Here is a 22,084-nt window from a genome sequence, read left to right as displayed (position 1 = left end):
GTGTCCAAATCTGTAGAAAGCGCACTCTACGTTTAGGCGATTGTTTTGAATCCCTAGCCTCCCAAGAGGCCAGAAGATGCACCTGATTGCGCCAATGCCAGTAAGCTGGTCCTTCCGATGAGACCCAGTATTGCATAATGCATTTCCGCGCTACCAAGCTCAGCTTCCTGCATAACATTATAGCAGGGGCGCCTAATGGAGCAAACGCTCTTGGTTGATCCAACAGAAACTGCCGCTCCGTTCCTTGAACTCTGTTCCCCAATCGAATCAAATACCCTCTTACCCTCTGCCAAAACATGCGCACCTTGGGGCATTGCCATAATGCATGATATAACGAGCTGGGACCCCCTCCGCATTTAGAACACCCCGAGTTGTCCGGCCCCAACATATGAGCCAGTTGCGTTCTAGACATATACCCCCGTAGGACCACTCTATAACCACACTCCCTCAGCCTCTCATCTGTTACCAACGCCCGGATGCCCTTCAAGGTGGCTGACACATCCCATGTTGCCAGGGAGGTCCCCAGATCTTGTTCCCATTTTCGCTTAAGATCAACATATTGCCTCTGGGACTTACGCCTAGCCAGTGCCCCATACAATGCTGATACAGATTGTTTCTCTATCTGTAACTCCTCAAAAAAAACCCTTAGCAGCTCCCCCATCCGCCCTCTCAGGGGTACTTGGCTCAAGGATTTCACATAGTGTCGGACCTGTGCATAGGCAAATCTATTTCCCCAAGCTGATCCCACTTTATCTTGAATGGCGTCAAATGTTATCATTTCCCCATTGTCCAATAATAGGTGTTCCAATCTTGTGATGCCCAGCCCTTGCCATCTGCCAAATGTCGGGTTATCTATCCCTGCTTCAAAAACAGGATTGCCTACGATTGGGATTTGATCTGTAACGTGTGGGTGGCCCCCCATTTGCCGCATCCACCACTGCCACGCCTCCCGAAGGGGCTGCAGTATTATACTTTTTTTAAATTTAGAAGGGAGCTGACTACGAGGTAAATGGAGCAATGCTAATATGTCATAGGGAGCAAAAAAAGCTTCCTCCAAGCCCATAGGTGTGTAATATTGTGTGGCATTCACCACATCACCTAAGTGGCGCAGCAAACACGCCTGATTATATAGGAACACATCCGGGATACCCATTCCCCCCTGTCTCCAGCTCCCTATTAACAGATTTTGGCTAACTTTGGGCTTTTTGCCTGCCCAACAAAATCTACCAAAAAGACGCATCATCCGCCTCAAATCAGACCGCGATAGGCGTATGGGTAAAGTTTGAAGAACGTACAACCAGCGCGGAAACAACACCATTTGTACTACATGTATCCGTCCCATTAATGACAGTGGCAAACTCATCCAAGAGTCCAATTTAGCTTTAGTATATTCCAGTAAGATTTTAACATTCAACTGATATAAATCTAATGTATTCATTGTGAGTCGGATTCCTAAATATTTAAAAGACTCTCTAGCCCATCTCAACGGAAATTCAGGGACCCAATCCCTCTGGTTCACCTCTGGCGAAGCCAGCGCTTCTGATTTGTCTAGATTAATACGGAAACCTGAGTAATCGCCATATTCACGAAAGGTTTCCAGTAACGTGTCTAAGGATTCCCTTGGGTTTGTGAGATGTACCAAAATGTCATCCGCAAATGCTGCAATCTTAAACATGTGGGTCCCTAAGCCAACTCCCCGGATCAAAGGGTTTGCCATGATATCTCTGATAAGGGGATCTAAAACCAAAACAAAGAGAAGAGGGGACAATGGGCACCCCTGCCTTGTGCCCCTCCCAATACAGAAACTTTCCGATTCTATCCCGTTTACTCTCAGGGTGGCACATGGGTTGGCATATAAAGCATGAATTGCCTCAACAAATCTCCCTGAAAATCCATAATGTTCCAGCGTATCAAAAAGGAACTTCCAGTGAACCTTATCGAAGGCCTTTTCCGCATCAAAGCTGATCAGCAATGATGCTATCTTCGCCTGCGAGCTGTGTTCTAGTGATGTCAGTATTGCTCTCAAGTTTTTACTCACTGCTCTACCTCCCACAAATCCCACCTGACTTTCATGAATCAACCTTGGGAGCAGCCTCGCCAGTCTATTAGCCAAGATTTTTGCCAACAACTTGGTATCATAATTTAATAGGGAGATAGGCCGGTACGATGTCGGCTCTAGAGGGTCCCTCCCCGGCTTCAACAAGACTATTATTTGAGCCCTATTCAAGTCTGGGGGTAACCTCTGTCTCTCTATCAGTTGGTTCAAAAATCTAGTAATTGCAGGTATAACTCCTCCTTCCATTAATTTATAGAATTCTCCCCTTAAACCATCAGGTCCCGGGGCTTTTAGTCGCGGGCTGCGGGCAATAACTAGACTGACTTCATCCTCAGTAATTAATTGATTGAGACTGTCCAACTCTTGTATTGTAAGCTTTGGTAAAGCCAGATTTTCTAAATACATCTGATTTAACAGACCGTCTTCCTCTGGGGAAGCGTACAGCCCTTGATAAAAGGCCCGAAAAGTTTCACATATTGCTTTATCTGATGTGTGGAGCCCTCCCCCCCTTTGCCTCAGTGCCAAAATGTTCTTAGTCCCTCCCCGGGGGTTAATTATTTTTGACATTAACTTGCCTGCTTTATTACCGTGTTTATAAAGCATATATCTATAGTAGAGCTGTGACTTGTGTGCCCTTTCTTGCAAAAGTACATTTAAGGCGGTTTGAAGCTCTAACACTTGTTGTTTATCACCTATCGCGTGTGTCTCCCCATATCTCCTCCGTGTCTTACAAAGTTGGTTACTTAAACGCAAGATCTTTCTATCTCGTGTCTTCCTCACAAAGTGCGTGTGACTTATAACTTCGCCTCTAAGAACCGCCTTAGCCGCTTCCCAAAACAAAACTGGGTCTTCTATGTGTTCTTGATTATGAGTGCTATATTCCGCCCAGCGAGCTTGTAATCTACCTTTAAGCACTGGATCTGAGCTGAGCTCCAGGGGAAATTGCCATTTATATTCCTGTGGGGTTGTACCACTTGGTATCCATTCTATCTTAACCCAGGCATGGTCCGACACCATGTACGGTCCTATCTCTGCTGTTGTCACTTCCCCAAACATCTGACGTGATGTCAGAATATAGTCAATTCTCGACTGAGTGGAGTGAGCCCGCGACAGGTGTGTATAGTCTTTCTCACCTGGGTGCAGCACCCGCCACACATCAACCAGGCCTAGCATCTGGCTCAATTGTAAGAGGCCTCTATTATTATAACATGAAGAGGCCGTCTCCGGGGCTGATCTGTCCAGAGAGGGGTCCCAAGCTGCATTTAAATCACCCCCCAGCACTATAGCTGCGTGCGGTTGCCTGATCAGAAAATTAATCAAAGTTTGATAGAACTTCCTATCGTATCTATTTGGAGCATAAACATTACAGATTAGCAGTTTCTGTCTCCCAACTACCACTTCCATTATAACATAACGGCCTTCAGTATCAATCAGAAGTGGATTAATTACCGAGGCTATGCCTTTTCTAATTAGTATCGCTACTCCTCCCTTTTTACCTTGTGCATTTTCTGCTATACAATCCCCAACCCACCAGGTGCTGAGCTTGGCATGTTCAATCTGGTTCAGATGCGTCTCCTGTAAGAGTGCTATGTCTGCTTTCTGCCTATTTAGTTGTTGTAAAATCTTAGAGCGTTTGATTGGCGAATTAACTCCGCCTACATTCCACGTTAGTATTCTTACTATTCTTGGATTTGAAGGTGTGTGCCTATATCCACAGATGTCCACTGTTGTAATCGAGGGGGACATCCCAGCCTCTGCCCCCCCCCACTTGCACCTCCACTGTGCCAGCTTCACTGTTATGTTCTACATCCTTTCTAATTAAGACTTGTGTCCTGCTTGCATCCCTCTTCCCTCCCCCCCCCCCCCCCAAATCCTGTATCCCTTATTCTCAGGTCCACCAATTGGGACCTCGACTTCCTTACGTCTCTCCCTCCCCCCTCTGCATTATACAATGTTACATTAAACATAACTTTCATTGTCAGGCTGATCAGACACTTACGGGGTCTCACCCCTCTTACCCATCTGTATAGCTTTTAAAGCCAGTTTCTTGCAAAGTATTTTTTCTCTCTCATTTAAACACCCCTCAGGGATATTGGGTTTAGAAACATGTCTAAATCAAAAATCATCATATGCCTGATGTACTGTGAAGTTGTTCAGTCTTTTTAATTGCCTAATTAGAAATCGATATGCTTTTGTTGTTGTTGGGGGTTTTTGGAGGGAGGGGGCTATGACATTCTGATTCTGCAGCTTCCTCATTATTTGACTGGATTTCTCTTTCAGCCAAAGCATCACCATTTCAAACCAAAGACATTTACATCTCCCACGAAATGCCTGCGATGCTTGTCTCTTATGGTGGGACTTCATCGACAGGGGCTCAGCTGCGAAGGTGAGACACCCGCTGTGCTACTCCAGAGAGCTGGTCTGACCATAGTTTTCTGGGATCGGAGCTCTTAAAGCTTCATAAACAAGGAGGATGCTGTCTGTATAGTCCTTCCAGTACCAGGGATGGAAAATTCTTTAATCAAATTAAGTGACTCCCTTATTCGAACAGTAGTTCTGTGTAGTGCTACATGCAGCTGCACGCAGGATCCAGGTTCAGAGCAGTTCTGCAATGCAGTGTGTGTTTGTTAAACTTGGTACACCACCAGTCATAATAAGATCCAGGTGGTTTACAACTAAATTAAAATAAAGTATCCAAGAAATTAAGAAAATACCAGTATTCAAAACAGAAAATAAAAAATTCTTATCCGTACATCACTGTTTACACATCATCAGATGAGTGATGACTGGACACTCCCTGGAGGAGTGAGGAAGAAAAGACACTGTGGCCAGTTCCCCTTTTTTACTCCCCCATTCCCAATCTTACCAATAATTCTTTGATTTCACCAATCACATGGGAATGTACTGGGAGTGTCAGCACACAGAAATTCAGTGGTGCCCTTAGTGTAGCTATGTGTCTTTTACGTCAAACCTCATCCAGGCTGAATGGAAAAGCTACCTGCTCCCATGCAAGTCATACCTCCTTAAGTGTAATCCCCTATCTCTTTTTAGGACAAGTCCAAAAAAGGAGAAAAAAATCCAAACCTTATGGACATGCAGCAGAAAACAAAGAGAGTGAGGCAACACAAGAAGACGAGAATTCCACAGGATAAAAATGAAACCTTTAATCTTGTAAACATGCAAAACACTGCCGGATCTTTCTCTCAGTAAGAACGCTGCTGATTGTCTCACCTTGTTTACTGTCAAGTGCTGGTTGTTGCCAATATATTTTACATATACACAGAATTGATCACACCACCAATAGTGACAGGTACTTTGACTCCTGATGCAGACACACATGCAGAAACATGGCCGTGTCGAGTCTGTTATAGGCTTACAAGATTAAAGGTTTAATTTTTATCCTTTGGAATCCCCATTTTCTTTTGTTGCCTCACCTTCTTTGTTTGTCTCTTTAGGACAAGCCCTAGTTGGGGAGAAGACTGATAGCCTGGCTTTAAAAGCAGCATAAGCTGAGTTCTTTCACATTTCCCTTATTTTTATTAATATATTTTTAATGTCTTGTAATAACATTTTATTCTTGCATCTGCTTCAGCCTGCAGCTATGTGTGCCATGTTGCCTGTTCTAGAGGTGCCGCCGTATGTCCCATCCCTTTGGACCAGGTCAGAAAGACCCTTGGTGTGGATCCAATCACTGGTACAGGAACAGCCTACGAGGGATATTTATCAGTAAGAAACATCTTCATTTCACAGTTTTATATATGGTGTCCATATCATTCCTCACCAGTGCTACAGAAGGGCTAGGAGGACCTTGCCTGGTAGGAGCTCTAGAGCTGGGCTAAGTGTCCCCTTGCCCTTCCTCCAACTGCACCTTGCAGATTCATACATTAAGGCTGGACAGCACCCCCTTCCCATCCCCCACCTGTTTGTCTTCCTGGGACTATGCTGTCTGGCTGACCCATTTGACCCCCTGTCACTGCACAGGTGCCGAAGCCAGCAGGAGTGAAGAAGGGCTGGCAGAGGGTCTTGGCTGTGGTCAGCGACTTCAAGCTGTTTCTGTATGACACCCAGGAGGGAAAGAACTCCCAGGGCAGCGTAGCTGTGATGCAGGTGGTGGACATGAGGTACGCATCTCTGGCCACTCTCCCTGATGTATGGGAGACGCGTGCTCCTAATGCCTGCTGCCTATCTCCATCTGCTCTGCCTGGTCCTCTTTCCTTGCCTGTGACCATGCCAGTGACACTTATTTAGCAACTAAACACCTATATCATTGCTTCAACAGAATGGGCTCCTCTGTCGCTAAGTCTCTGCTTGCCCTCTGAATACTGTTTCTTGCTTTGATGGCCTCAGCACTGACTTCCCTCTTAGAATGTCTTTTTCAGTCTGGAGCTTCAGTTTCTGATTCAGAACCTAGAATTAACATATCCCATATGAGGTTCTACTAGAACTGTTCTAGACTCTGAACTGGTTCCTTCAGGCACCATGATAGTCCAATAAAAGCCTGTTTATGTTTCATGTTTAAGGATATTGATAAGGGGCCTGATATTCAAAGTGAATTAGCAGGACAAGAGAGCCTCCTGCCCAATTAAATTGCTTGGGCCTGCCTATCCACTGATATTCAGCTGACCAGTACTGCTGAATATCAGCGTTGCTGTTCAAGGACGTTCCGTTCTTCCCAGGGCTGTCTGCTCCAGATCCCCCCACACACTTGTTGCTGTTAGGAGGAAAATATTTAATGTGCAGGGTAGGGTCCTGTCTTATGGAACTCTCTCTTCCTTTTAGATCTGCGCTTGACACAGACTCTGGCTTATTTTAAGGCAAAACTTAAAACCTATTTGTTCTGTAGAGCCTTTGGGTCTTAGATGTCCGGTTGCTGCCTGATGCTCGCGAGGGTGGTGGTTTGATGTTTGCAGTGTTGATATCTGAATCTCTTCTTTGCTATCCTTTCTTTTAATATTGCAGTTCTATTTCTTCTTCTCCTTATTGTATTTACAGGTATACACCACACTGATAGTTTGCTCTTGAGCGGTATATTAAGTAATGAATAAACTTGAAACTTGGTTAGTGCAGGGGTGGTCCATGGGCAGAGCTGGCACTTTAACTGGTTAGTGGCAATATTCAGACAGCTAACTGGTTAAGGAATCGGCTAAAGTTAAGACAGCTAAAACACTGTTCTAACTTTAGCTGTCAAGCTAACCAGGTACCAGTCTGAATATCGTCCAGTGCCTGGGTAACTTCCAGGTAGTGACTGTATATTCCTTCCTTTACTAGACCTGTAATATGGTACTAGGCCTGTAATATGTATTATTTATTTATTACATTTGTACCCCGCGCTTTCCCGCTCATTGCAGGCTCAATGCGCCTTACATAGTAACAAGAGAGTATAATCTGTAGTATCAGAATCAACAAAGGAGGTATGTGGTAGAACAAATGAACAAGGGGTAAATGGGATAAAAGAGGTATGAGAGTAGGGATAGGTAAGGGAGTGATAAAGAGAGGTAGGGGAAGAGCATGGAGGGTAATAAGGTTGGTAGGCTCTGCTGGCCCTCAGTATTCCTTGCTTTGCTGTCATCAGTGTCTTCCTGCAGCTGCATGTAAGCTACAGTGCTTTCTCAGTAAATGGAGAGGTGTGGTAGCCGTGTTAGTCCACTTTTAAAGGTAATCAGTAGAAATAAAACATGGAAAAGAAAATAAGATGATACCTTTTTTATTGGACATAACTTAATATGTTTCTTGATTAGCTTTCGAAGGTTGCCCTTCTTCGTCAAGTAAATGGAAAGTACATGTTACATGTCAAGGTGACAGGAGGGATTACACATGACGAGAGGGGTTTCTGGTGCACCCTCCCTCCCTCCCCACAGAACATGTAGCATGGCCCTGAATAGTCAATGCCAGTGCCTGGATGTGGCCTGATATTGAATATCAGGACTGGATGGTCTTTTAAAAACAGCTAAACAAAAGGAAGAATTCAAGGATGGCCTGGCGGCTCCATGCCAGTGGAATGCATTACCATGTGAAAGACCAGGGTTTTCACTGCCTGAACTGAGCAGGGTTGGGAATGCTGTAAAGGCAGCATGTCAACCTCTGGTAGTCAGTGAGACTCCATTGGTACTCGGTGATGGCGCCTAGTATCTGGTATAGTTGTCTCATGGCATCATAGTCCTGCAAAGGCTAGTTCCAATTGAATTGTAAGCCCAAACAAGCAGGAGTTAACTGCTAAGCCCAAAACTCCTAACATCGTTAACTAGAGGGTTTTTAAAATGTTCTCTGAGCAGTGTTATTGATGGAAACACCAGTATGCTCTCTCCCCCTGCCAGGGATCAGCAATTCTCGGTCAGCTCTGTCCTTGCCTCGGACGTTATTCATGCCAGTGCAAAGGATGTCCCCTGCATATTCAAGGTGAGTTGGCTCCTGTGCAGTACCAGGAAAATATTTTGGCCATGGTTGCTTCATACACTACAGTAACTGAATGTTAAATAAATGTTCTTGTGGTTTAAATGGTTAAACAGCATAAATCTAAATTGGGAAATAGGACCCAAACAGGATAGGAGGCTGTTCTATGCATCTTTACTTTTAATTCAGGATAAAGTTTGTATTTGGATTGTTTAACATAGAATATAACAGATCATGTGAGCAGTAACATGAAAAAAAGATGTCTAGGGCCAGATGCACTAAACTTAACGAGCCAGCAATGTGGTTTTTAAACTGGTTCTAGCCAGTTTAGCGCGCAAGTAGTAAACCGGGACATGCACAAAAGGGTTCTCCGAACCATTTTCCTGTCACGGTAGCAGCTAACGAAAACGGAATGCAAATGAGCTAATTTTTATTATAATGTGATGCGATGCACTACCGTTTCCGACTCCATGCACAAAAGCAGTCCCTACCTTTACCGTGGAAATTTTAACGTGAGGTGTGGACCTGCCGGTTCTTCATTATTGCAAGTAGGAGAAGGGGAGAAACAAGGCAGGGAAGATGGAGCACCAAAAAAAATACTATAACAGCTTACACGCAGCTTCTTTGCGTGTATGAAAGCCATGTCACATGTTTCTTTTTCAAATTACATTTACTGGAAAGAAATTGGGGGGGGGGGGGGAGTACTGAAATGTAAAAGCATAAAAGTAATGGTGACTTGCCAAAAATGCAAGGAAGTTAAGGGTCCATCAAAGAAACAGCGTCTGTGGGACACGGGCTTGGTTCCACCCGCAGTTGTTCCTGCTGCTTCCTTCTGTTGGCCAGCTGACATCCTAGAACGCCCATCTCCCTGAAGATGGACTCTCATTGGCTGGCAGCTGTCCCAACTCCTCCTCCCTGCAGGGCTTCCTTGATGACATCACTTTTTAGCTGTGAACTGATTGAATCTGTTAGGGAGCATGTTAGATCTAGAGAAGATCTGCTCAGTAGGGGGTTTAGACTAGGGTTGTACCAAGTATTCGATTTGGGCCCGATTATTGCCCCAAATACATTATTATTCATTTGGCTGAAGTGATTTAAACTAGAATACAAATAGTCCAGGGTTATACAGTGCCAAAGTCCTATTGAAATAAACACTTGATCTCTGATTTCATGTTGCTGCTTTTATTATTTATGTTAAAGCTCAATGCCTATTATTCGTATTCAGATGAATAATATTTTTCATTATTCTTATTTGGCCAAATAGTAAAATATGTTGTTCAATACAGCTCTAGTTTAAACATTTAATAGGATTTATTACGATTTATGATTTCTGTTCCCTCCATGTAAAATCAAATGCTTCTGAAAAGTTTTGATAATTTAGTGAAACAAAAAAGGGGCATACACATAAGCCAGTAATAGTTGTGGGGTTTTTTTTTTTTTTAAATGTGTGTTTGTTTTTTTAAGAAACAATCTTAATTTGTAAGGATTACATTCCAGCCTTCGGAGTTTGAGATGCTAGAAATTACAGTCAGCAGTTAAGATACACCCTACTTTTATTTAAAATATTTTTATTAACACCATCGGGGGGGGGGAGGGGGCCTGATTAATTAAGCCTTGGTAAAATTCACCCACTGATGGGCCAGTTTTTTTTCAATTAACATATTTTGGAAAATAGGCTGCTGACTAAGGTGTGGCTTAATGTAATATATGGTAACATATATTAAATGTTTTTTTCTGGGGCTCTGGGGGGGCTTGTTCCAGGGTGTTGGTGGATGCTGCTGGCTGGAAAAGGTTTAAAGTTTAGTTTGGGAATTGTTAATGGAGTTAGCTGAAGAAAGTGTAGATGTTTCTTAAATGTGGTTTTATTTTTCAAGAAATAAACCATGATTAAGTGGGGATTGTACTTTAAAATGTTCCTTTCTGTTTTGGGTACAAGTCAGGTTAAACTTGACTTTGAAATTCTCTGTGTAGGAAGTTTTGCATTTACTTCTATGGGGGAGGGAGATTCTAAACAGATCAGAAAAAAAAAACCTGTCTTTCTCTGACAAGCTGATTGGTTGAGTGATGTCAGATCCTCTAGGGGGGGGTGAGTTGCCAGGGAGACTAGAGTGAGCAGCAGTGTTGCCAGGTGGGCGGTTTTACCGCCCAATTGGGCGGTTTTCCGCGACCCGCCGCAGGCAATTTTTGCCCGCGGCGGGTTGCGTTTTTTTGGGCTTCTTTTTTTTCTTTTGGGCGGTTTTCAGGCGGTTTTTTCGGCCGTGGGGGGCGGTGTTAGTGACGTTTTGGGCGGGGTTAGTGATGTTATGGACGGGGCCGATGATGAGGGAGGCGGGGCCGGTGACGGGGGAGGTGGGGCCGATGACAGCAGGGGCGGGGTTGATGATGGCGGGGGCGGGGTGATGACGCGGGGGTGGGGGTGTCAGGGGCGGGGTTTGAGTTTGGGCGGGTTTTGGGCTAGATTTAGTCTGGTTTGGGTGGGGAAAAAATTTTCCGCCTGGCAACCCTGGTGAGCAGAGAGACCAGGGCAGTGAACATGGATTGAGAAAGAAAAAACGTATAGTTTGTGTCTGTGTAAAAGTAAGAATAAAAGTATGGATTTTGTGAGTTTAAAGTGAAATGTGATATTGAAAAAGGGTACTTTAATATTGAAAGTGAGTGAAGGTGAGCTTTGGTGCTGAGAATGAGATGATTTGAGCTTAAAAGTGAGTACTTCAATAAACAGACTGCCTTTTTCATGATTGTGTTGCTGAATACATGTGGGGAAAAACTGATGTATTTTGGGTGGGAGAGAGCTATACTAATAGAAAGCTGTGAGAAGTTTTAAACTAAATTTAGTTTGGTTTGGAGTGAAACAGAGGTATGTATGTCCCAGCATGCAGTGAATGGAATGGTTAAGTTCTAAGGGAATTTAAGGTCATGGAAGGTGGAATGAGAGTCTGTAGGCTCAGGTATTAAGTGGACACATGGCTGCCTACTCTTTTTAGAATAGGGGAAAACAGTTGAGACTCAGGTTCTGAGAGACTGTGATTTCTGCTGGTAGTTATACTAAGTGAAAGAAACTATAAGGGTGTCAGGAAAAAGTGTGTAAGGATTTTAACTCTGACACAGGGGAAGGACTGAGAGGTGAATCTGTGATTTGAAGAAAGAAGCCATTAAGCTGTGTCTGGGGGGGAAGGTGTGTTGTTTGTGAGAGTTCTGAGTTCAGTGCAAGCAAGGTTTGGAATCTGACTTCAGAATAAAGAAAATCCAGCACTGCTGTTGTCTGAGTGTGCTGTATTCTCCAGATTGATCTGATAGCTGTGAAGGGAAAAGTTATGCTTTTATATGAAGTCTGTGAGATGGAATGTTGAAGCCTGCTGGATCATTTGAGACTAGGGAAACAACAGTGAGAAATAGGTTTTATAGTGAGAAAACCTTTAACTTATTTTATTTCAATTAGAGAGTTTGGCCACAGTATTGAGAAGTGGTTAATAGTCACCAGAGCCTGAACAAGAACAGAGGGAGTTCAAGGGTCTTGCCTCCATTTATTTTCTTTATAAGTGAGGTTTAGGGAGAAGAAATGTGGGGGAGTCATCCTCTGAAGGGTTCCAGATGAGCTCCAACGCAAGAAAGACATCACCTAAATAAATTCAACCACAGCTAAGTGACATTGCCAAGGGTGTTGAAAGAAATATATTATTTTTTCACAACATTTTAAGGGAAAACAAAGGAACAGACCATCAGATATTAAAAATCCATGAGATCCCTGCAAAAATACCAATAGTGCACACAAAGAGACCAATTTCTACATCAGGAAAGAGAATAACCACAAATATCTGATTTTGATAAGACAATTTAAATACTTATCTGAAAAGGTTCTTTTCCGCCTTTTTAGGTGAAACAGACAAAGTTAAGGGTATACATGTAGTTCTACATTTGAATGTTGAATATGTTATTGCAGTTCTATTAAGCTTCACACTAATTGTGAATTTGAGTTTATTTGAATGAAAATTTGCTTGCATTTGTATTCAATAAAGAAAGAGATAATTTGCAAATCTGAAAGTTTGGTCCTTCCATTTCAGGAACAAATCCTAAATTTAGATTCTTTTCCTCCTTTATTCTTTGAGAGTAAAGGACGAGATTAGTTTATTTGTTCCACTCCCTTGGCTGTGAGTGTGTGTTCCCTGGATATTCGCCACGACTACAACCATCAGGTATCTGGGAGCACATCACTACAGTCCAGCCGAGAGGGATGGTAACATTAAACATCAAATATGTATGTGCTGTAACTTTGATCATCTATCAGGTTTGTGGTGTAGAGAGGGTAGAGGGTGAATGATGGGGAGGGGTTTTCTTGTCATTAACATGACTCTGTTATAGCAGAGTCTTAGAAAGGTATTCTAAAGTTGTGTACCTCCTTGTCCTCTCTTCAGATCACTGCCACTCAGCTCACTGTCCCTAGTACTGTCTACTCCTTGCTGTTGCTGGCAGACAATGAGGAAGAGATGAAGAAGTGGCTGCAAGTAATTAAAGAGCTGCAATGTATCCTGACTGAGAGCAAGCAGCATGAACGGGTTGTCTATGTCCTGAAGGAGGCCTATGACAATGGCCTGCCTCTCATCCGTGCTGCACACTCTGCCTCCATCATAGGTCAGCTTCATGCCTTTTCATACTCTATGCCTCATCCCAGCTGACTTTCATAGGAGATCCTCTCCTGACTATCAGCGGGGATCCTTCCACAATGAGGCCTCTCTTCCATCTGTTTCCTGTCTGGTCTCATCAAGGATCCTTCTGTCTTACTCAGGGGCGTAGCCAGACCTCGCGGTGGGAGGGGGCCAGAGCCCGAGGTGGGGGGGCACATTTTGGTCTGCCGCCTCCCCCAACCCCCGCCAGCTGAAGCCTTGTCCAGCACTGGTCTCCAATGTTGCCACATTGCCTTCCCTAATCTGTCTTCCCCTCATGTCCTGCACGCTCCTTTTAGTGAAATTGAGCATGCTCAGTTTCACAAAAGGAGCGTGCCAGACATGAGAGGAAGACAGAGCAGGGCAGGCAACGCGGCGGCACCGGAGACCAGCGCTGGACAAGGTTTCAGCTGGCGGGGGTTGGGGACCCCTGCCAGCAAAATCAGGGGCCCAGAGGAAATTTAGGGGGGCCCAGGCCCCTTTGGCCCCACATAGCTATGCCACTGTCTCTCATCACCTGTTCTCCCCACTGTCTGTAAGGGCTTTATTATTATTTCCCTCCATCTCTCACCAGAGCTCCTCGCCCCCTGCATGACCTCTCTTCTCTTATTTTTTCTTCAGGTTCACAGATTGACTTTGGATAGGGGGAAGGGAGGTGGGCAGAGTTATTTTTTCTTTCCTTGTGGGAAGCTCCTGTTGCCATTGGTAATTTTTATATTTGAGGCTTTTCCTTACAGATGAGGAGCGGCTTGCTCTAGGAACGGAGGAAGGGCTGTTCCTTGTACATGTCAACAGAAATGGCAAGTGTCATGATGTTCAGGTGTAGGGAAAAAGGTCAGACACACACGAGCTTTGACAGATACCAGGAGGTCAATATTCAACAAAACATCTAGAAAATCATTTGAATCACCTAAACGGTTCAAATTATTGTTATGTTCAGCTGTGCTGTATTTATATTGAGCACTAATAAATATTCAGCTACACATACACAAGTGCTAATTATTGCTCTTCTATATACAGTTTATATGCCTGGCTCAGTTGCACCATTTTATACTTGTGTTTTTTCTGCATCCAAGCCAGAAAAAGTTATATGTATAGCAGCTGAGAGAGCTACTGAATAAGATAAAATGGCATATTGATGTGTAGGAGAGGACTGCCACTGGTTCCAGGCTGCTGAGATATACTAAACATCTAGTAATTTTATTTTATTTATTTTTTGTTTTACACTTTTTAGTTCATTGAGTTTTATTTTAATTTCTGGCTGCAGTGATCACCCAGATCGGAGACTGCAAAAAGGTTCTTGATATTCAAGTGAGCTCCAAAGCCCGGCTCATGTGCATCCTGTCTGGCAAGAGTCACAGCGTCCGGCTTTTCACCTGGACTGATCTGGATGATCCTGAGAGCAGCGGCCTCAAGATTGGAGAGGCCAAGGGCTGCCAGGCAATGGCTCTGGAGCTCATCTGCCAAGGAACTGCCACAGCCCTTTGCATTGCTGCCAAAAGGCAGGTACTGTGTTATCGATTGAGTGGCCCTGGGACTCGGCTTCAGAAGATCAAAGAGATCCAGGCCTCTGGACTTGTGCAGTGCCTGGACATTTTGGGGGACCGGTTGTGTGTGGGCTTCACAGGGGGATTTTCCTTGCATCAGCTACTGAATGATGTGCCCCCTATTAACCTGCCAGCCTCTGACGATGTGAGCCTATCCTGGCTAGCTCCACTGCAGATGGAGGCACTGGCTGCAGTGAAGGTCAGCTTGAGTGAATATATCCTCTGCTTCACTGGGCTTGGAATCTATGTGGATGGGCATGGTCGAAGGTCACGACCACAGGAGCTGATGTGGCCTGCTGTCTCACTCTGCTGCTGTAAGTGCCTGGACTGGGGATAGGGGGGTATGCAGTAACAGATCCTTAGTCCTGCCCAACAGAACCCTATGCTAATCCAGTTCTGAAATCCCAAACAAGTTTGTCAGTATACCTCGATCGTGCATTGTCACATCTCCTACTGTTCTATTATTGAGACTTCTAAACACACATGCCCTCCTAATACACCTCCATCATTGGCAGGCAGAATATAACAGTAGATAAAGACTATACAGCCAATCTATGCTGCCCAGTTTGACCTGTTGCAGTATTATAGACCAGTCAAGCCTTTGTCTACATAAGAATCCTCTGTGCTTATCCTAGGTTTTCTACAATTGTGTAACTAGTTTTCTCTCTACCACTGCATCTACCACCTTTTCCATCATGATATATTTTTAACATTTTACTCCTGAGTCTGCCTCTTTTGAGTCTTCTACAGAGGTTTAAAATAATTTACCCAGGAAAAGGGCTTTTTGAAAACTGTACGTAAAAATAGACAATATTTTCTTTAAAAAAAAAAACAAAGGGGGAGGCAAATCCATAGAGGAAAAGTCCATAAACCATTATCAGCTATATAGATTTGGGAAAGCCACCACTTATCCTCTAGGAATGAGAGGCAAGGAATGAATCTACTCTTCGTGATCCTGCCACATTCTGACTTGATTGCTGTTAGAGACAGGATGCTGGGATCAGTGGATCTTTGATCTGAGCCAGGATGTATATGTCGTCTTTCAACCTCTGACAAGTTTTATATCTTCGAAGCAACCTCTTGCAGTTCTTTCTCCTCCTTCTGTAATTGGTCAAGATGAAGGTTAGCCTTATGCATGCTAGTAGGCTTTCTAATTTTTTCAGACTAGATAGTGTTTGCCTTATGGAGTGTATATACACACACATTTCTTTTGGTAAATTGCTTAAACTCAGACCTTCCCACAATATGGTGGACTTGACTGAAAAGTGGAAATATTTTTTTTCTTTTCTTACATATGGATATGTTTGTTTCCTAATCACTTTTCTGTTTCTGTACAAGTGTAATTCTTGGATGTATGTTGAAAATTGGTATAAATAAATCTAACACTTCAGGATTCCACCAAAACGATGTTGAAGAAATCTCTATAAGTTAAAGCTAAGCTGCCACCTCTTTTCCCAGTTCTTGAGCAGTGTAAAATGTTATAACCAGGTGGACACAACTCAGAAGCAATAAAAGAATCTCCATCCTGAAGCCAAGTCTCAATAATAAAAGCAAAACCTATTTGTGAGTCCCCTATTAAATATTTTAGAACAACGTACTTATTACAGAGAAATATTCCGTGTACCTGAATGTAACTCACCTTAAGCTACTACAGAAAAAGTGTGAGCAAAATCCAATTAAAAAGTGATCTGGTATTGAAATATAAGCAAGGAATAGGAAGATATGAAGAAATGTCCTGTGAATAAATCATAGGAGCTTAAGCAAGTGTTCTAGTCATGATTTTTGGTTTGACATATTTTCTAGACTTAAATAAAGGGTGATTCCCTATAATTCAATTGGATGAGAGTAAAATGAATGGATAAAAAGAGTATTTTTGTTGATCTGCTAAAATATCTACTTAGGTGTAGCCTGAGCAAAATGTAAAATTCCCCCTCCCACCCAACCAAACATAATAAAATTAAAATTACCCAGTGCGTATTGACCAATTAAAAAAAAAGGTTAAAAGAACTTTCTCTAAACAAGTGCTGAAAACATTGTCGGGATAAAGCAAGACCCAGATAATCATTGCCGATGCCCAGATTAGGCCTCGCCTGGAATATCCAGGTCGAGTAATGCCCATGGTGGTCAGTGCTTTAAAAATTGCATATAATATCAGGCCCACTTTCTCCGATTCAGGGGCTTAGCCAGACAACAAATTTTGGGTGAGCCTAGGCAAGAAGTGGGTGGGCACCAAGAGTTCTCTCTCCCCCCCCCTCCCCCCACCACCAAAAATATATCTCAGCTGGCAGGAAAATGCTGCTTTCCACCTTGGCAGTCTGCAGCAGGCATGCACTGAAAACTGAGCTTGTGCAGGTGTCAGTATCATGGAGAGTAGCATTTTCATTACCATCAGGGGGAAGTCTTCAGCTGACAGAGCTTGGGATCTCCACTGGCTACCACTAAACGTGTGCTACTGTTGGGTGGGCCTGAGCCCTAAGTGGGTGGATCCCAGCCCACCCAGGCCCATCTGTGGCTACCCCACTGCTCCAATTAGTTTTAAATGTGCTACCTTTTAATTTCAGAGAGAGTCCCCCAGTTCTACTACTGTATGAAAGAATAAACAATTGTTAGACCTCTATCGTGTCCTCTTTTCAGCTGTATCCTCTTCAAGATCAATAACCTTAACCTCTTTAGCCTCTTTGTTTCAGATCTGTTGCATTCTCTTTCACTTCTTTTTTTTTTTTTTTTAATTTTTTCTTTATTGAATTTTTCATTTTTACAAGATAGACTTATAAATGGAAATACAGCAGTAAAATTGTCATAGGTTAACATTACCATGAAACAATTCAACATAATCTCAAACTAATAAGTATTTCAATATACCTAACAGATATTAACTATGAAACATAGTCTACTTTCTTAGACCACAACAATCAGAAGGAGGGTGAGGAGATAAAGCAATTAAGGAGATAAAAGAAGATAGACAAAAAGTAAATAGCCTGGCTCATATTCCCCCGTCAATTTTCCATTTTCTTAATGTCTTCTACACATTTACTTGGATAGATTTTTAGCATCTATAAACTTTTTTAGCTGGTCTGGTTCAAAAAATATATATTTATTCCCTAAATACTTGATACAGCATTTGCAGGGATAAGCCAGCAAAAAGGTAGTGCCCATAGTTTTAACGTCTTCTTTGTAAGCTAGAAACGCTCTCCTACGATCCTGAGTAGTTTTTATCACGTCTGGAAAAATCCAGATTTTTTGACCATGAAAAAGTTTAGTAGCATTCTTGAAGTAAAGTCTTAATAATGCATTTAGGTCTTGCTCGAAAACAAAAGATATCAATAGAGTCCTTCGACAAGTTATCTCTGAAATAGATTCTTCCAGAAATGCTGATAAGTCTTTCAAGTTTATTTCTGGGCCTTGATTATTATCACATGGATTCGCATTGGAGATTTTATCTGGCAAATAGTAAACTCTGTTAATGGGTGGTATTGCTGATTGAGGGTAAGCCAAAACTCCCATTAAGTATTTTTTAAGGAAATCCACTGGAGTAACTCCAATTTGAAAAGGAAAATTCAGTAACCTCAAATTTAGTCTTCTATTATAGTTCTCTAAATGTTCCAATTTTAAAGAAGTTTTCATTTTGTCTTTTATCAAAGCATCCGTGACAGATTTTAGCGATGTTATTTCCGTTTTTTGAGCAAATTGTTCAGTCTTAACAGTTTCTAAGGTTAATGTTAAAGAATCAAGCTTATTTACCAGCAATTCTCGAGAAGTTTTTGTGACCGTAGTTGTTAGTTGTTGAATTGCTGCCCAGATAGAGTGTAGAGTCACCGCTTGGGGAGCTTGAAGCTCTATGTTCGAACCATCTGCGTCCTGGGGAAGAGTTCTACCGTCTGAGGCCCTTTGGTTACCGACTTCCGGTCCCATCGAGTCCTCATCGCTCATCCGAAGGGCTGCAGGGCAAAGCGGCGGATTAAGATCTGGCGGGGATAGTGATGTCTCCGACCCTAGTGGAAACGCCGCTCCTTCGGCGGATCCAACAGCGGGTTTCCTCATGCCAGTATCCACAGGGGTGCTTGTGGCAAACTGTAGGAGCGTTCGCTGGCCCGGAGGGAGTGGTTGGGCCGACGGTAAGACACCCTTCAGTGCACCTTTTCGCTTTGTATGCGGCATATTGGAAAAAGATAATAATTGAACAGAGCTCAGCGTTAGCCTCCACAGAGCCTCAAGCTCGAGCCGCCATCTTGACTCCCTCTTTCACTTCTGTCACCCTTGTCTGTATCTTTTCTAGTTCTGCTATATATTTTTTTGAGATGGACAGATTAGCATTTCACACAGTAATCAGAATGCAGTCACACCACGGAGCAATACAGAAGCATTATGATGATCTCAGTTTTATTCTCCATTCCTTTCCAAATATTTCCTGATATACTATTTGCTGCTTTGACTACTACCACACACCAAACCGAGGATTTCAACACATTATCCACAATGGGATATTTTTATAGCAGGACTCCTATCAAAATTCCAAACATTCACTCATTCTATAAGAACAGAATAGGCACCTATGTGCCTTCTGAAAATAAGATCCTGGAACCATCTCTAATAGTGCACATATACTCTCTCACAAATATACATGCGTTCTGTGGCAGGTACAAAATGTGTCTAAGTCCCATGTGTTAAGTTTATATAAAAGCAGGACAGAACCGCTACGTCAAATCGTCCAAGCAAGCAAGAGTAGAGGCTGACCAAAGGACGAATCCAGCGCTGGAGTTAGTGTTAGGAAATCCTTTATTGTTGCTGATACAAAAGGACCCAACACGGTCCATGTTTCGCGTCACAAAACGCCTACATCAGGGGTCTTGTTATTATTCCAGGAAATGTACTGTGTACTCAAAACCGCTCAAAGCCATCAGCTAAAAGAGATGTAGTGCAAACAAAACAGCCCGAAGGCGTGCGTGCGAGTGAGAAACCAACTCTGCTTTCCCCAGTGGGGTCTGCTCGTTATGTAGGCATTTTGTGATGCCAAAACCCGGACTGTGTCTGGTCCTTTTGTATCAGCAATAATAAATAATTTCCTAACACTATCTCCAGCGTTGGATTCATCCTTTGGTCAGCCTCTACTCTTGCTTGCTTTAAGTTTATATAAAGCATTTTTTTTACATGCAGAGAATGGCTCTTATAAATTTTGTGTGGGGGTACATGTATGTATAAATTTGCATGCAGACAAGAGCATGGTTATTTCAACCAATCTGTGTAGGTGTTCTGGGGGTGTATGGTTTGGGTGGAGCGGGGCCACATTTAAAATGTGTGCATACATTTTTATAAAATGTGAGTATGTACATATAGTAGAGCAGATAGTATTCAGTCCTAAGACTGCTGTCTGTCTGATGAACCTTGGTTGTTTTAAGCACAGTTTTTCTCATATACTATTTCCTCCGCTAGGTTACAGTGCCCCGTACCTGACTGTCTTCAGTGAAAATGCTGTGGATGTGTTTGACGTGCGGAAGGCTGAATGGATTCAGACCATTCCCTTAAAAAAGGTACATGGGGTGGGGGGGGGGGGTGGAGAACTACTACAGAAATAATATATAGAGGTACTCTGATGGTTAGAGCAGCAGGCTAAGAACCGGAGAAGCCAGGTTCAAACTCCACAGCTGCTTGCTATGACCCCTTTCTGTATTCTGCATTAACTGGTGTGAGATGTGGTTCACAGAACCAGTATACTACTTAACCTTTTATTTTCCCTGTCGGTGTATAGCAGTGAGTTTCTTCTGTGGTATGTGTTTTATATATCAATAAGAAGTTTAAAAAATATACTTGCCACATAATGCTTGGTTTATCTGAATTTTATATTCATAAAAGAAAAATTAGACTGTTTCTGTTATATAAAGTTTGTAAAATAATCATAGAAGATGTGGCAATTTTTTCTTGTGAGATTTCAACTCTAGTGAAGACAGTTGGTTGTAGGGTGGGGAAAGGATTCAACAGTAGATGTGGCAAGGGACCTTGGATGGGGCAGAGCAAGGGACAAGCACGGGCAGGATATGGAGCAGGGCAGGTGTTGGGTTTTTCTCTATCAAAAAGTTGGTAACCCTAAGCCCAGACCAAGACAGTTAAAATCCTTAGAGGGGGAAACAGAACAAGAAGGAATGGTACTCCAGGGGGGAAAGAAAGGAACTGCCTCTCCATATATGCTTCCATTATATGTGTATCTAGGCTGAGAATAGAGGACTGCCAAGGTAGGAAGTCTTTTCCTGAGAGATTTGAATCTGTATGGCCAGGCTAGGGGTAGGCCTGAGTTAGAGAAAAGCTGTCTTTAACCTGCAGCATCCTGTGGTTGGGGTTTACAAACAACTCTATATGCAGGACAGCCTGCCGGGCTTCAGTATATTTTGGTTTAAATTCCATCCCTGCTCTGGCAGTTCAGTGAGGCTTAGTGCTCAAACCTCGCTCTCAGTAGCATATGCATGAATCTGGGACTCTCCTCAGCATTCAGTACCCTCTAACCTCTTCACTCATCGTCAGAATATAAGAATAGCCATACTGGGTGAGACCAGTGGTCCATGTAGCCCAGTATCCTGCTTCCAGCACAAGTCCCTGGCAGAAACCCAAATAGTAGCAACATTCCATGCTACACAACAAAAATTGTACCCTGTAGAAGTTTTTATTTATTTGGATTTATTAACCGCCGTTATGAAGAGTTTCACCTAAGGGACAGGCATGGGCCAAGGACATAGAGCAGGGCAGGTGTTAAGTTTTTCTCTATCAAACAGTTGGTAACCCTAAGCCCTAAAGTTGTCAGCTTCTGTTCATTGAGTTAATGTGCTGCTGTAATAAAAAAATTAATGGAAAACATCTCTTTTTGCAGCAAATAATGAAAATGAATGAGTAAAATGGGTTTCACTTGCTAAGCAAATGTATTATACATCTGAAGTTATAGCTGTTTTTCTTGTGGTCAAGAAAAAAAACAAAAAGTTCTATTTACTTGAGGGCTGAAAGATTTAAAAGACTCATGTGACCCAAATTGGAATCCTTTTGTCCTCCCAAGGGGCATCTGATCTCTAGTGGTTTAGAGGATCCCTAATGCTGCTCGAAGCTCTGACTTGAAGCATAAACATTAAAAAATCCCTGATTGAAGTTTGCCCCTTTAGGACATGTTCCCTTCATAAATGCTAAGGATAGGGCTGGCTCCACTGACCATCGTCATCAGTAGTCACAGCCCGAGCCCACACCATTTCCGGGAGAAAAAGAAAAACCCCGGAAATGGCTTACGCGGCAGTAATGCGGCGGTAATTGGGCATTGCCATGTGCTGCCCAGTTAGCGAGGGAGCCCTTATCATCACTTCAATGGGTGACAGTAAGGGCTTCCTGCCACATGGCCACGCAGTAAGAGTTCTCTCACTGTGTGGCCATTTTGGAGGGGGGGGGGGGGGCTTTTACTG

General features: G+C 43.1%; 1 protein-coding gene across 2 annotated transcripts in view; it reads left to right on the top strand.

The window, feature by feature from the left end:
• CDC42BPG (CDC42 binding protein kinase gamma) overlaps positions 1-22,084 on the top strand; it is a 205,206-nt gene that overhangs the window by 160,352 nt on the left and 22,770 nt on the right. For both annotated transcript variants that reach the window (XM_030217950.1, XM_030217951.1), the window contains exons 24-31: positions 4,337-4,442; positions 5,649-5,782; positions 6,038-6,177; positions 8,371-8,452; positions 12,859-13,075; positions 13,845-13,907; positions 14,375-14,968; positions 20,085-20,182. In XM_030217950.1, coding sequence (XP_030073810.1) covers positions 4,337-4,442; positions 5,649-5,782; positions 6,038-6,177; positions 8,371-8,452; positions 12,859-13,075; positions 13,845-13,907; positions 14,375-14,968; positions 20,085-20,182 — 1,434 coding nt within the window. The remainder of the gene's footprint in view (positions 1-4,336; positions 4,443-5,648; positions 5,783-6,037; positions 6,178-8,370; positions 8,453-12,858; positions 13,076-13,844; positions 13,908-14,374; positions 14,969-20,084; positions 20,183-22,084) is intronic.

The sequence above is a fragment of the Microcaecilia unicolor genome, chromosome 11 (genome assembly GCF_901765095.1).
Source record: "Microcaecilia unicolor chromosome 11, aMicUni1.1, whole genome shotgun sequence".
NCBI classification, from domain to species: domain Eukaryota; kingdom Metazoa; phylum Chordata; class Amphibia; order Gymnophiona; family Siphonopidae; genus Microcaecilia; species Microcaecilia unicolor.
This window is presented reverse-complemented; position numbering and strand designations above follow the sequence as displayed.